This window comes from Aethalodelphis obliquidens, unplaced genomic scaffold (assembly GCF_003676395.1).
Source record: "Aethalodelphis obliquidens isolate GAN/ISIS:26980383/991018 unplaced genomic scaffold, ASM367639v1 scaffold14, whole genome shotgun sequence".
In the NCBI taxonomy this organism is placed as follows: domain Eukaryota; kingdom Metazoa; phylum Chordata; class Mammalia; order Artiodactyla; family Delphinidae; genus Aethalodelphis; species Aethalodelphis obliquidens.
In genome coordinates, this window is record NW_020837958.1 from 16,538,600 (window position 1) to 16,555,495 (window position 16,896).

At 36.3% G+C, this 16,896-nt stretch overlaps 1 protein-coding gene across 3 annotated transcripts in view; it reads left to right on the forward strand.

The window, feature by feature from the left end:
* IMMP1L (inner mitochondrial membrane peptidase subunit 1) overlaps positions 1-16,896 on the forward strand; it is a 74,407-nt gene that overhangs the window by 56,665 nt on the left and 846 nt on the right. For all 3 annotated transcript variants that reach the window (XM_027115116.1, XM_027115117.1, XM_027115118.1), the window contains exon 6: positions 16,592-16,702. In XM_027115116.1, the coding sequence (XP_026970917.1) occupies positions 16,592-16,702 (111 nt within the window). The remainder of the gene's footprint in view (positions 1-16,591; positions 16,703-16,896) is intronic.

The following is a 16,896-nucleotide window of genomic DNA, read 5'->3' on the forward strand; positions in this document are numbered from 1 at the left end:
TGTGTGATAGTTCAGGGCTGTGATTTTAATCCATAATGTAACTGTGGTATATAGTTAGTCATTTTGGAATACAGTAAGTTCCTATCAGCAAACAAACATGCTATAAAATCTCCCATCTAAACAAACAAACTCCTTTGGCACCACATCCTCCTATAGGAAAGAGTCGTGCATACTTACTGACTCGACTCTGAACTTTATATTCTCTTTTGAACTCATTCCACTTAGACTTTGGTCCCCAGCACTTTATTGAAAAGGTTCTTGTTAAGAGTCACTGATGACTTCTCTGTTGTCGATCCAGTGGTCAGCTTTCGGTCCTCGTTTTACTTGACCTATTCTTAGTATTTGAAGTAGTTGTTCTTAAAGCCTGGTTTCACTTAGTTTTGGGGATACCACTCTCTTTAGGTTTTCTTCCTCTCTTTCTGCTTCTTCTGAGTGTCCTTTGTTGGTTCCTCCAAATATTGGAGTAACTCAGGGTTTGTATTTTAAACTTCTTTTGTTTATATACGTGCACTTAAGGTGACCTCTTCCTGTCTCATGGTTTTAAATACTATCTAACTCAAGACCTAAATTTATATCAACCACAGCTTCTTTCCTGAACTCCAGAATCATATATCTGATAGTCTGTTTAATATCTCCACCTTAGTATATAATGTTCACCTTGAACTTAATATGTCCAAAACTAAACTGATTTTCCTTCCAAAACTGGCTTGTCCCACATGTATTTCCCAATCATGGTAAAGGTGCCTCCATTCTTCTGCTCACTCAGGTCATAAACCTTGGAGTCATCCTTGCCTCTCTTCCTCTTTCACCCTCCCATCCAATCCACTAGCAAATCATGTTTACAAGATTGTATCTTGTAAATATAATCAGAATTAGACGACATCTTGCCCCCATCACTGCTACCATCCTGGTGCAAGTCAAATTCATCTCACTCTTGTTTTCTTGCAGTAACTTCTGAACTTCTCTCTGAGCTTATACCTTTCCCATCTTCTTGCCTCCTTACCCCTCTACTGACTACTCTTCACACAGTAACTGAAATGAACCTTTTTAATAATGATGCTTTTTCATAAAAATAATGTTACTCTTCTACCCAAAGAGCTCAGTGGCCTCCCATCTCATAATTAAAGCCATGGTCCTTTTGATGGCCTACTAGACCCTACACTCTTCCTGCTGCCTGTTCTTGTAATTAAAGTTTCATTGGAACATGGCCACACTCATTTATTTACATATTGTCTGTGACTGCTTTCAGTAAAACAGCAGAGTTGAGTCATTGTAACAGAGACTCTATGGTCTGCAAAGCTTAGCTATTTACTATCTGGCCTTTTACAGAAAAAGTTTGCTGACCCTTGCTCTACAATGTAAGGTTCTTAATGGCAGAGATTTGTTTTGATCTCTGCTGATTCCTCAACACCTAAACTTTTATTTGGCATCTAGTAGATACTTTAAAAATACTTAAAGGGTGGACAAATGGATATATGACTAGAGTCTGACAGTGTTTTATTTTAGTTTCTATTCTACTCAGTTTCTTCTAGTTTCTACTGCAAACTCGCTCTGGAGTAAAGTGCATGATGTTCTATTTTTCAGTAATATAGATGTTCCTGTAGCTCACCACACTGTATGCTAATGCTGAACTGGCCAATCTGTGTTTATTCTAGTCTTCATAGAAGACTTGAAAGATCTTTCTTCCATGGTAGGGCTACTTGACCATTTTCCATAACTGCAGGTAAATGTTATAGAAAATATTGGAATGCCCCTGTTACTTTGTACCAGCATAGCATTGTGCTGATTAAACGTTTCTTTCCCCAAGTGACTTCTATTTGGACTGAATGATAGTTTTCAGCCCTTTTATTAAAGCAGATTAAACATTTACCTGGCTTTGAATAATTAGTTTGGAGTACTCTGAACTTGGTCTCATCTAAATCTTCTGAAGGACTGGTGGAATTGAGGTACCCTGGACTTACCTTGTTCTCATTTTGAGGGAAGATTTGGTTCCCTAGAAATGGTGTGGTGGTTTTGTTACTATGAAGGCTAAGTCGCCCTTGCAACATGCAGTACCTACTAATTAGTTTGTGTGGTAATGAGAGTTTTCTACATTTCAGTAGAAATGATGTGCCTTTGGACATATGTAACAACTCTACAGGTATTTTGTTCTTTTGTTTCTTTTATTGGTTGGCAGATTAAGGATGGATAAGTTGTTATCTGAAGCTGGTAAACTGTTCCTTTAAGTGTAAACTTCTGCTTTCCAGTGGTTATTATAAAACGAAGGATCTTTTTTTCTAAATCTTTCAAATAATTAAAACTCTGTTTATTGAATTTTAGTTTCTCAGCCATAGCAGCCACCTTGTTGAAGATGAGCATGTTAACAGAAATATTATGGAGATTTCAGTATTTTCCTGTAGTTAAAGCGTAGCATCTTTTGCTATTGTTAAAGGAAATGTATCTGTGCTTATTAGAAAAATTATGTTTTTGCTTTTATATTTGACCTATCAAAATATCCAGTTATATAAAGCTTTTCGGTTCTTGATACCACAGATTCCAGAATCATACACAAAAGGTGAAATGTTCATCAAATGCTAGTCTGTTACCACAGTAGAGTGATGGTAGGTGTATAAGAAATGTAGTATTTCTTACATTTTTCTTTTTGAATTGTAGAGTATGTTAATAACAACATCATTATTGTTATTGGCAGAAATGTAAGAAATAGAGACATTTTCACATTTCAGAAAGAACTGATTAAATGTTCTCAGGATGCTCTGGTGGTATAGTGTTCTTAAAAGGAGAACTTGGAAATGGGATAATATGCTAGTAATAAATCTGTTTTACTGTGTATTGAAAAATATTTAAACAAAACTGATTGGCCAACTGAAAAACAATCTCACTAATTGAGAAACATTAGAAAATGGTCACTTTATAAACACTGATAGCCCCCAACGTGTACTGTGTATTTACGTTATAGTTCAAATCCTTGAATATCCTAATGCTGTTTTTCTGTTTGTTTAAATGTCATTTACTTTAGCTAAAAGTCACAACCATATGGTCTTCTATTACCACTTGTATTATAAACAGAAAAAGTACTTCTCTGTAGGGAAAGGAATCATCAGATTGAAAGGGTTTGTTTATTATAAGCTGCTGATACACTAAATCCTTATGTCATTTAAATAGAAGAACTACCTAATAATGTCACTTATTACAACTAGGATATCTAAACAAGGGACTTGCTTTTTGCAGACTATAGTGATAAAAACCTGTGCTTCACATCCATTTCTCAGCAACGGCTCCCAGGGTGATCAGTCACGGCACACTGCTAATGCCTTGATTGCAGCTCATGCACAGGAAATATGTTTACTCTTTTGCTAAAGTGAAGTTGACTGCGGAGATGACGTGACTTTTTCATCCTATAGCTAACAATTCTGAAGATAAATTTGACTTAGTGTTTACAATTCTGAGCTGTTTTTCTTCTGATGTTAACACTAAAGAATCATCTTTGAGGCTCCCACTACTTAAGCATTTTCTGATGTGTTCCCTGAACATTTTCAGAATAATTTGGTCTTAGTTTAACAAAAATATGTAGTTTATAAAATATTATTTTGTAGAAATGTATTTTATCTTAATATATGTTTGAGTATGTATATGTATTTATGAAATCAACATTTCTACTGAAAGGGTAGTAACTCTTCCTGAAACTAACATGTTTTGCTCACCTGAAAATATTTTAACCACTCAAAGTTGGAAAGTCAGTGCCATGGGTGGGATTCTGGGGAGGCATTTATGCAATTCAGTAAAATGCCATATTACGTATAGTTTTATCTGCAAGTTATATGAGACCTCTATACTTTCAGGTTGCTTAAAAGTAGGTGGTGCAGTAGTTAAGAATCCGCCTGCCAGTGCAGGGGACGTGGGTTCGAGGCCTGGTCTGGGAAGATCCCACATGCTGTGGAGCAACTAAGCCTGTGCGCCACAACTACTGAGCCTGTGTTCTAGAGCCCGCGAGCCACAGCTACTGAGCCCACATGCCACAACTATTGAAGCCCGCGCACCTAGAGCCCATGCTCCACAACAAGAGAAGCCACAATGAAGAGTAGACCCTGCTCGCTGCAACTAGAGAAAGCCCGCACGCAGCAACAAATACGCAACGCAGCCAACATAAATAAATAGATTTATAAAAAAAGTAATTGGGAAAAATTACTAAGACTGAAATTGTAATGCTGCTGTTCAGTGTAAGCATCTGAGGCAGACTCCCACTCTGGTGGTCGGTTGTAAAGAGAATGTGTTCCAAGTGTCCTGTGGCTTCCTAACCTGATACAGTGGTCTGCTGGACTAAGTGGAATATGTTCAAATGTCTTCTGAAATAAGCAACTAAATGAAGTTCTTCTATTACCACTTTGGGCAATCAAAATTCTACAGATTTCTGTGACCCACTTAATCTTAGTCTATAAAAGCATTCTCATTCTAGTAAACTATTTTCTACCTTAAATAAGAAAGGAAAAGAGAAATTACAGATTTAAAAGCAAGTATGCATATTATAAAACAGTTGAAGATAGTAAAATAGCCGAAAAATATTGACATTACAAGCCATTATACTGCTAACCTAGATATGCGAGAGTGCTTCCTCCTGGGTTGGAATTTTCATAACTATTTTAAGAAAATTTAGGAATCGTTTAGTTTGGCATAGCTAGTGCTTGCCTGTCTACTACACAGACATACAGAGCCAACAGGGAAGGGAGATAAAGCACCTAAAACTATAGGGTGAGTAATTTAAAATTCTAAGATGCAACTTAAGATTCTGATCTACTCCCTGTACATTGTGTGTATGAATCTCTAAATCAGGAAGGATTAGAAAAACCTCCTGTCATCTGAAGAGACTTGAAATTTGACCTGACTTCCCTATGTAAAGAAAGTCAGAGTAGGTCTGGGGACATAGAATGATATGCACTTCTGACCGTAACTGCAAATGCACCTAACCCCAAACCAATCCCAGCATCAGGCATCTTCCTGAATGAGACTGTGTCCAGGGAACAGTGGAAACCGCTGGACTTGGGGGGAGGGAGAGAAAACTTAAAAAGCCTTCAGGAGGTTATAGGGTGGGCAAATTTGCCAGACAATAACTTCACAACTTTCCTATTATTTATTCATGCATTCATTAATCCCATTAATTCCAGATATTACTGAATACTTACCTGAGGGCCACCACCATGTTAAAGTAGATCAAGTCCCTGCCTGCAGGCTGTCCAATAGAACTTTCTGCAAAAATGGAATAGTCTATATCTGCCCTGTCCAGTATGGTAGCCACTAGGTTCATGTGGCTGTTGAGCACAGGAAGCGTGGCTAGTGTGTCTGAGGAACTGAATTTTTAGTTTTATATAATTTGTAAGATTGAATAGTCATATATGTTACTAGTGGCGACCATGTTGGACAGTACAGCTTCAGGAGTTTGTAGTACAGTTGGGGGACTGGACAAGGAATTACAAAATGCTGTAATAGAGGATACTTATCTAGACTGGGGTGAATAGGATTACTACAGAATGGGGAGGTAAAACCTGAGTTGAAGTTCTCAAGGCTAAGTGGGAGCTAGCCAATGCAGCATATGCAGAAGATCTAAAAGTGAGGGTGCAGCACTGTGCTTTGGGTAGCTGCCAAAAGTAAGTTCCTATGTCTGGGACATATAGTGGGGAGGGGTGGGTAGTGAACAGAGATAAAAATGAAAAGGTGATTAGGGCTCAGTTCCTTGTAAGTCTCAAGCAGGGGAGTAACTGTGTGTGTGTGTGTGTGTGTGTGTATGTGTGTGTGTGTGTGTGTGTGTCCGTCCACATCACGCGTTGTGCCCCCTGCAGTGGAAATGTGGAGTCCTAACCACTGGACCCCCAGGGAATTCCTGGGAGTAAGATTATCATACTTAGCTTTTAAAAGATCACCCTGATATTTAGTATAGAATAGTAGAGGATGGTTGGAGTAGGAGAGGCCAGAGGCAGGGAGACCAGTTAATAAATAGGCTGTAAGACATAATTGAGATAATAACATGAAGAATGGAAAGCAGTACAAAGTTTGCAGAAAGATTAAGGGGATATCTAGACAGGATTGGATGTTGGAAGAAATGGAATTGAAAGGCTTAAAACTGACCCAAGTTTCTGGCTCTAGCAATAGGGGTAGGTGGTGCATTAAAATAAGGGGTCTGGACTTCCCTGATGGAGCAGTGGTTAAGAGCCCACCTGCTAGTGCAGGGGACACAGGTTCGACCCCTGGTCCGGGAAGATCCCACGTGCTGCAGAACAACTGAGCCCGTGTGCCACAACTACTGAGCCTGAGCTCTAGAGCCTGTGAGCCACAACTACTGAGCCCACGTGCCACAACTACTGAAGCCCACGTGCTCTAGGGCCCGTGTGCCACAACTACTGAGCCTGTGTGCTGCAACTGCTGAAGCCCGCATGCTTAGAGCCCATGCTCTGCAACAAGAGAAGTCACCACAATGAGAGAAGCCTGCGCACCGCAACAAAGAGTAGCCCCCACTCGCCACAACTAGAGAAAGCCCACGCACAGCAACGAAGACCCAACGCACCCAAAAATAAATAAAATTTAAAAAATATATATAAAGGGTTCTGAGGGAGATGTTAATTTGGGAAATGGAGAGAAGATATACTCAGTTTTGGAGTAGTCTAGAAGCCTGTATAAGTCTATGATAGATTGTGCTTTAAATGAATACAATGGCAGTGAAATTATAGGAAGTGGAAAGAAAACACATTCTTTCCCAGAATGACGTTTGGGTGCTATACTATTCCCTCCTTGATGTCCACAGTATATTTTCATGATCTCTTAGTCAAAACAGTGTTTTGATGCTCTCAGCCCCCTGAGATCAACCTCACTTTTTAAAGGTCTTCAGCTATTCTCTTCGTATCTTACATCATCACAAAAAATGTCGTCTGTCATCTACCTGCCTAATCTGCAACTTTGTATTCAGAAAGCTAGACATCATTCTAAATAATTTCCAGGGTATGGGACATTAGAGTTCTGGTTTTGATAAATAAAATGCAAGTAGAAGTGTCTATCAAAGAAAATCATGCAATACAATGCTTTTTTTTTTTTAAGATACTAGTAATATCAGGTACAAAAAGATCCACATATTTTATTTTAATCCTTCATTTTTTGGAGTATGGACTCTTGCTCTACTACTGATCTTTTATTTCTAGTACCATTTCAGGTATAAATCCGTTGTTTAGCCAATCTCTATAAGATGCAGTTATGCACTGGTCCATAAGAAACTGAAAAGCGCTACAGAGATTCATCTATAGGAATAAATCCAAATAGGGATGAGTTTTGACTGGGAAGAATTATTTGAAGTCTCAGGAATCAAAAATTTGGTGGAAACCTATTAGCACATATTCTGTATAGTAGGCATCTGATTTACTATTTTAGACTTTTTCTGAGAACATGAGAAAACTCATTATTTACATATTTACCGCCATTTTCTACTACTCTTTCAGATACCTGTGTTTCATTAAGTTAGGCTCATCTTTTGGAATATGAGAACCAGAGTGTACATCAGGCTATATTAAAATGAGAGTACAGACAGTCTTGAAATGAGAATATAAGGAACTGCTCTTAAATACTAATCCAAAAAAAGCAGGTAACCTTGTTACAAATAGAACAAAAAAGAAGTCAGAGACCAAATAATCCATTGTCCTAGGAAAAAAAAATCTGTAGGATTGAGATGTTAGTATTAGATCGCTGGGATGGAAAGGCCTATTTACTAGCTTCAATCCCAACACTTTTTCCCCTTCCTCTGCCTTCTGACAAGTTGGTAGACGGTCCTGAAGAAGTAAATGCTCCATAAGGAAGTGCTTAGGCATTTGATATTTAATAAACATTGCTTGAAAAAGATGCCTGTTAAAAGAATAAAAATGTTAGTCTTTGCTACATTTGGATGATTTGGTCTTAAAAACTGAATTTCATTAAATCACTTGGCATAATTAATATGGCATCTATTCACAATTAATGTACATTTTTAATTATACTGGATTTAATTCAAAGTCTTGGCTAGTACCAGAACTATATAATTGAATACAATGTAAAAGAAAAAGACCAAAAACATAACTGAAGTGAAATTGCAAAGCACAGTTCACTTTGCAGAGAACTGGATAGACTGCATAAGAAACCAGGAACAAAGAAAGCCCGGCAGGCATCATTCATCCAGCAGCTGGAGCAACTGTTAATAACAATAGTGAGTGCTTACTGGGTGCCAGGAGCCTTATGTGTTATTTGGTTTTCAGAATGTTTCTGTAAGGCATTCATTAGTCCCAGTTTTTTAGATGAGGTTTAAATAACCTCTCCAAGGTGTTTAACTAGTAAGTGACAGAGCTACAATTTGAACTCAGAACTATGACTCTGTGGACTGTAACTTTAACCACCATACTAACAACCCATCAGAAATTCCTGTTCAGGCTGGATGGAGGTATTGAGTACTTAAGGAGAAGATGAAGGAGCTTAGCTTGCTTGCAATAGCTATGAGAATGAGCAAGTCAAGTCTTAGCCTAAGTTCTAAACCCACGCAGCAGGGAGATGCTCAGTAATAAAAGAGAACCTTTAGTTAAAAGCATCCCTCATCACACACACCCTCACCACAACGCTGTAGGTGTAGCTTACTAGAACTCTGGTGTAAATTCCTCTTTAATGATAATTGGCTATGAACCTAAAGTGGCACCATTTTTAAGTAGGGAAAGTCAATAACAGTCCCCGGGAATGATGTGGGATAGGTTAGTAATAAGTCAGAATTTAAATGGGAAGAAAAAGAAGCAGGACTGCATGGAGATAGTATCTACTGAAATAATAAGTGTGTTAACTGTTCCTTGCCTGGTCCTTATAAATGTTAATCCCTTTGTCATGCATCTAGCCTTTGGGAGCACCTCCCTTATGACTCCAGATATTCTACTCAGGGAGACAAATGTAGGCAAAAAGTTCTGGCAAGAAGAATGTCAGTAAAAATAGAGCATTAGTGAGACTGTTGCTTGAGTTTTGCTTTCAAAGTTACCCATAACTGACGCTTGAGACAGCCCCATTTTACAAAATTAAAGATTAATAATGTTTTCTCAGCTTTGTGTTCTTAAAAACCTTTCTACATGATTTTCTCTCGGGATTTAATGCTTCACTTTTTGACATATACATCTTTATCTATAGTTTTGTTGGTGTGTATAGGAAGATAAACTCCAACAATTATTTACTGCCATTGCAGGAGTCATACAAATACTGGGCATTATGAAGTTCTTTTAGGACTATATAATTAATAAATGATCTCATTTTGCAAGTATTCTCTCCAGTAGTTTGTGTGCATAGCATCTTACCATGACTATGTTTTGGTTATATAAGCCATGATTAAGCAGAATATGCATTAACCACATAGTGGTATACTAATTTGACTCGATTCTGCTTACCTGAAAGATAGTAACATAAATAACAATTATTTGGGTATTGTTAAACTAAAATGACATGTCATGAATGTACATTCATCATATGGACTTTTTTCCTGGGCAGGGAAATTATGCATTTTATATTTTACATTCATCATTCTGTGAGACACAAGACAAAATCTTTAAAATACATGTGGAAAATGAAATACTTTACAGTGTTGTTGATATACCACTTCCATTTGCTTTTGCCAAAAAAAAAAAAAAAAACAACCCACAAAAAACAAAACAAAAAAGCCCAAGTCTTTATCTGATTGCTTTCCTAAGGTGTGTATGCCTCTCCTTTTCCTATATATTTCAGGAAAAGGAAAAAATAATCATGTCAGAAAAGGATTCCAAAAACTTTGCCCTCTCCGATTACCTTTATGATTTTTGTTTGTTTCTTTAATAATTATTATTTCCTTTACATTCAATCATTTTAGAAGAACCATTAAGGAGGCATGAGCAATAATAGGGCCAGTGCATACCCTGCCTTTGCTGATTATACATTTTAAAATATCTGGCAAACAAATAGTTAAAAATCCGTCTGTTATTAGGATTTTCTGTTTTTTGAAACTTTTGAAAGGTCAAACGTACAAATATCTTACTCTTCAGTCAGAACTTTTTCTTAATTAGATAATCTTTGCTTAATCAAATAATAAGTGAGTTTGATTAGTTTAGTAAATGTGTTATTGTGGACTCTTTCATCAGATTTCACTTGAATCAAGAAAGGTAACACCTGTGGGTTGGTTCCCAAAAGCTGCTTTTGTTAAATGGACACCCGCAGGCCATGAGGCAATTACGTTTGTTGCTTGTACTATAAAGGAGGCACTTAACTAGGCTTCAGCAAGTATGGCTGAGAACTAGAGGCTTGATTCTTTTGTCCTGCCCTGAGATTAGGTTTTATCATAGCTCAGGAAGTAAACCTCTGACGTAGAAAGGAAAAACCAAGAATGATTTAAGGGTTCTTTTACTGCTTTAAAAGTTATTCCTAAAGCTAGTTATATCTGAGACCCTGGGAAAATTCAGATTTGAGCAAAGGTAAACATTTCTAGGTGGCATTCATTGTAAACATATATTCATACATTCTTATTCAGTCTCATACATTCATTCAAGTTGGCATGGCATATTTCCAAAAATACAGAGATGAAAAGTAATTAACTTTTTAAAAGTTTTGGTTATGAGAAGTAATGAACAAAGACATGGAATTAGGACTTCCATTTTGGGGCATTTGTAAAGCATTTATTATAATTTTTTTAAGTGTTTATTTGAGTTCTTTTCTACTTTAATTGGAAAGTTATAACAGCTTTTTAAAAATACATTTTAAAAATATATTTTAATCTATTTTATTATAATATTGCTATAGAATTGTTTTATCTGGTTTGAATTTTGAATTTAGTGATAACCAGTAGGTTAATCCAACAGACAATAACTGTTTTGAGTTAGAAAGGAAATTTTTGTTTTGTTCCTTGCTTTACTCCACTCCACTCACCTGACCAGAAAGGTCAGGTTTTAAGGTTTGGACCCATACCAAAAATGTGTTGTACTTTATATTTATTTAAATAAATGAGTTCTTAGCTAGACTAATATTTTAGTTATCCCGAGGTCTGGTGACAGTGCTGTAATTGCAGTCATTTACTTGTACTGTACAAAGAAGCAGAGCCTGCTATACGGATTGGAAGTTAGGTCACTCTCTTACCACATTACCACAGACAAAAAAAAAAAATTTTTTTTTACTTCAATAAAGCTCTTCCTAACCTGCATTGTGATGGACAATGTTCCATTTTTAAAAAGTACAAGTATTACTGAAAGGGCTAGTCATATTAAGACACACATGTATGTGTATGTGCATATATATATTTTAAAATTATTTAATACATACTGTTCACAAAAATGTAAATTTTGAAATACATAAAATTTTGTGGTTTTTTTAAAAAAGTAATTATACCTAAGTAAGCCCTGTAACTTATTTTTTTCACTGACTGTATTCATGTCAGTCTATTAGCTGTCTACTATTCTGTAAATAAACTGTTTAACATCTGCCTACTGATGAATATTTATACTGTCGCCAATTTTGAGATACAAGCAATACCATACTGAACTTATCTGCTTATACATAATTGCATGCTGAGTTTGGCAAATCTTTTCTAGAGATTTTGATAGGGAAAGGGTAAAATGAGGACACACAGGGCATGCCACTGAAGGGGATGCAAGGCAGAGATGCCAAAGACACACTTTACTTACATCAAGAACTTTAGTTCTCACCGAAAGGATTTTCTTCATACTGTTATGAGGTATGCTAAAAAATAAGACTTTAAATATTAGATACTTTGAACATCTGGCAATTATGGAGTAACTGCGGCTGAACTTGCCCTCCTGCCATAAAGAACTAGAAAACTGGACAAACTATGTAAAACAGTTTTCAGACAATGCGCAGCAGGCAGTACAAGACGGATTCCTGAGAGCAGGGAAACAAACAAGGCAAGCCTTATACTTTCCCTAACTTCTGCCTTAAAGCAGTTTTCAGAAGGTGCGAGGAGGAAAATTCAAACAAAGGACAGTGGTCTTGCTGAGTTGAAGAGACAGAGATTAGGGTATAGGGAAGTTTAAGTGGTTGGAATTTATGCATCAAACCACCAGGGAGAAAGGAGCTACAGAATGATCTCCAGCAATCTATGTAGAGTATTGTCTTGGTTTTGGGGCTGAACACTAAACTGTGCCTGCTTATGGTGAAATTTAGAGACTGAGCACCAAACAGCTATTGGCAGCAGCCAAGCAATTCCCAGAGCTCACACAGGGCTGTCATTTGAGTTCTGACCAACCACAGTGGACAGATCTCATTAAATATCTAGAGCATTCCATAGAGACCCTGGAATATCATGCCTTAGGAGTGAGCTAGACTAGCCCTTACAGTGTGAGAGAGACCCAACGCTTAAAAACAAGGCTTGACAGGAATAAGCTGTTCCACAGCTAACTTAACCACCTTCCAAAAACCAAACAGACCTCTTCAACATTCAGTGCTCTCTAAAAAGAGAACAAAATCCACTCAACAAATGAATGTTCAGCTCAATAACAAATTATTAGATATGTGAAGAAGTAGGAAAATGTAACTCACAACTAGAAGAAAAACAGATCCAGAAATGAGACATAATGGAATTAACAGTCATGTGCTCTAAAACACCAATTATAAATATTTTCAGGGATCTAGAGGATGAACATAATGAGGGAGAAATGGTAAATATAAAAAAGAACCAAGTGAAATTTCTAGAGCCTAAAAATATATCGTCTTTACAGCAGATTAAAAATTGCAAAAGAAAAGATCCCAGACTGGGAAGAAGTATTTGCAATACCTGTCAAAGGACCTGTACTCAAGATACATAAAGGGCTCTTAAAATGAATAAGAATAATCCATTTTAAAAATGGGCAAAATATTTAAATAGACATTTCACAAAAGATACACTAATAGGTACAAGAAAAAATACTTATCAGAGAAATGCAAAGGAAAACCACAATGTGACACCAATAGCCTACTAGAATGGCAAAAAAATTTTTAATTGAAAATACCAAGGTTGTGAAGCAACAGAAACACTCATACATTGCTGTTGGGAGTGTAAAATGGTATAATTACTTTGGAAAAGTTTAAGATTAAGCGTACACTTATGACCCAGAAATTCTACCCCTACATATTTACTGAAAAGAAACAGACTTATACATGAACGTTCATAGTGCTTTATTTGTAACAGCCCAAAATTGCAGACAACACAAACATCCATCAACAGGTTCATGGAAAGAAATTGTGATTTACAATGGGATATACTCAGCAGTAAAAAGCAATGAATGACTGATACATACAACATGTATTAATCGTTTAAAAACTGCTGAAGAAAAGCCTGACACAAAATACTATGTAGTGTGCAATCTCACTTATATGAACTTTAGTAAAACTAGTCTCTAGTAAACAGGAAACATCACTAGTTGCCTGGGACGAGGTGTAGGGGTGGGAGGTGGACTGGAAAAGGAGGGAACTTTTGGGCATAGTAGTAATGTTCTACATCTTGATTGTGGTTGGTGGTTACACAGGAATGCACATTTTTCAAAACTAGTGTCGAAACAAAATGAGCACATTTTACTGTAAAGTATACCTCTAAAATTGATTTTAAAGTGTACACCCTTACCCCATATCAAAAATAAGTATGTGTTTCAAAAGTGGAGTAACTGCAAACATAATGAATTTTTTACTGGGAAAATATGTGACAGAGGGGTAGATCAGCAAAGGTGACTGCTTTGATTTTAAGACTCAAACTCAGAGGTTTTCCCATTTATAGAGAAGCTCTTATTAAAGGTACCATCAGTGATGAGGTTGTTTCCTTGTGTCTGTACTTTATATCAAACATTGAAGTCTTAAGATGTAAAGGTTATTCCTTTGCTATGAATGGATGCATGGGTATTAGCATATATGGGCTTCAGGTAAGTAAGAGGTAGCATGTTCCATATTTGAACCTACTTCTGTTAAATGTCAGTAACTGTACTTCACAGGTTGTTTTAAGGATCAAATGTGTGTGTGTGTTTAAAATGACCAGAAAAGTATGTATAAACACTAGTTTGTGTTACTATTCCTCCCTTTTGTTCCACCCCTTGTAGTCAAGGACTAGGTGTGAACAGCCTGGGTCACACTCCTCCGAAGGTTTCTGGTGGTATGTTCTGGGTCTCTCTTAGCAGATTCCTTTCTGTTCTTGTTAACTTTACTATACCAGAGATAATACTTCATCACTGTGTTTATCTAAACTTGGAAGAAACTTAGGTCATAACTGCCACAAAAGTGATTGTGCTTTACAAGAATTTCTACTTAACTAATACTAATCACCAACAAATATTTGCGTTCCAACATCAGTTTAGGTGTTGTAAAGATTTAAGATCATGACATGATTATTGTCTGTTGGCTTTTTCAGTCATAAAATAGTAGACATACACAAAAGCCAAGCATGTAAGAGGATGTTATGTTCCAGAGCCCCATGTAGGGCAGACTTTAAGTGTTTTAAACAATCTAGAGTATTTGGTATGTGCAGGCAACATAGGGAAAAGCTTCATGGAGAAAGGAAATGTATATTGGATCAATCGGACAGGCAAAATAAGATCTTGCTGGATCGTTAGTATCTTTATTCGTTTTCTGATTTTTGTTCTCCTTTGCTTTTATTGGTGTCCCTAACTTTATAATTGTATTTAAGTATTCGTATATGTTACCTATTTTTAGAACTCAGGAACAAACACATATTAAGGAAAAACTATGGAAATTTAGACACCCAAGATGTTCACATTGTAGTTTCTCCCAAGGCAGTACTTCAGAATATATTTAATGACTTATTTTACCTTTTCCAAATACACTATTTTGTTCTTCTTTTCATCTGTAACCTGAGATGTACTCATTCTTCTATTTGAGCAGCCTTATGCTTCACTACATATAAATCTACTTATTATATAGGTAGGAATGAACCTTGCTGTTAGCCCTAGAACCTACAACTAGTTCCACTAGTAGAAGTTAATGATCTTACAATATCTGATATTCTTTCAAAAAACTTTATCCTTACTCTACAAATAGATTTAACATTTAAGTGTATCTAAATGAAAATAAGTAACTTGATTCATTTTTGGCTAATATTTCTACATGATATAAGACATTCCAAAATTATATATTTCAAAATTATATAATCTCTAGATTGTAATTCAAATTTTACATGCTTGTATAAATTTATTTTTCCAAAAGGTAATTCAGGGGTGATGGGGGGGAGAATGAATAGGCAGATCACAGAGGATTTGGGGGGCAGTGAAAATACTGTGTATGGTACTGTGATGTGGATACATGTCATACATTTGTCCAAATTCATAGAATGTACAACACCAAGAGTGAACCCTAAGGTAAACCATGGGACTTCGGGTGGTGATGATGTCAGTGTACCAGACATGCCACTCTAGTGGGGATGTAATGGGGAGGCCGTGCATGAGTGGGGGCAGGAGGTATATGGGAGATCTCTGTACCTTCCTCTCAGCTGTGCTGTGAACCTAAAACTGCTCTAAAAGTCATTTTTAAAAATTTTGTGACATTTTAAAAAACTGGTCATTTCTTATTAAACCTAATATGAATATTTTTCTTCACATAAGGTTCCCAAGTAATAATCAGTCAAAAGAATAGTGAAAATTAATTCCTTTCCATAGATCATTTTGGTCTGGTCAATAATTCAACTTTCTTGGGTAACAAAACCTATAAAAAAGAAACTTTAAAATGCAATTTTGAAGATTGTTACTGAAGAGTAATTTTTAAAGTTTATATTGAAGAGACATTAACGGGCAAATATCTCATATCACAGTGGGCATTTTTGTAAGTAATGTGTTCTGTCCTAAATATACTTAGGATTGTCACTGAGTAAAAATTTAAATTTATGTTATATCCCAGTTAATAACAAGACATATAGAAGATGGGATCTTTTCATTTAGTAGAAGGTCACCATCATTAATTTTACAACTGATGATTTTATAATAGGTCCTTCTAGTTCTTGATGGTCATTATTGAAGTATAATGCATTGAAGATATGGCCTGTACAAAGGCAGAACAAGGATCTTAATTAGAATTCTGACAAGCCCACTCCAATAAAATGATGAGATTATTTGTAATTGATGTCACAATCAATTACCATTTAGTTCATCATGAGCATTCTAATAGGTCTGGCCTTGGTATTGGCCCCAGGATGTTGCTGAGTGAGTGGCTGCCCTGCTTATGCTGTTATTGAGACAGGAGGGCACATTTTCAGTCAGCATCCTAATGACCTCTTTTGAAGTCTATTAAATTAATGACCCTGTCACACTGTTTTGATCTCTTATAACCTCAGTTTGGGGTTTGCATAACAAATTAATGTTTGGGAACCATATCGCAAAAAAGATAGGTCTTTTTAAAAGTTGAAATATTAATACTACTTATTAATATTTAGTAAAAGTTATTTCATTATGCAAGAAATAACAGCAAAAATGCAAATTATAGGGTTTGAATGTATTTTGTAAAAGAGAACTTTAGGACATTTCTCCCTACCTCCAAAAGACATGATTTTTTATTTATAGTACCCAGATTTGTTTTTCTTTTTTAAAGGGGCTGCTTTCTTCTATAATTCTAGGTGCCAACAGGTCATGTGTGGTTAGAAGGTGATAATCTACAGAATTCTACAGATTCCAGGTACTATGGACCTGTGCCATATGGACTAATAAGAGGACGTATCTTCTTTAAGGTACTACTGTTTTCTGCTTAAAATGCAGGCTTTCTTCTCTGAGCTGGGAAAAAAAACAAAACCAAAAAAAAAAAGTTCCTTTCAGAAGAACTGAAATCTTTAGGCTGTCAGTGGATATAAAACTGTTGCAATGACTACTACACTTTATGAACATGTTGGCTTTCATAGCTATAAACATTACCACTCCCCCATTA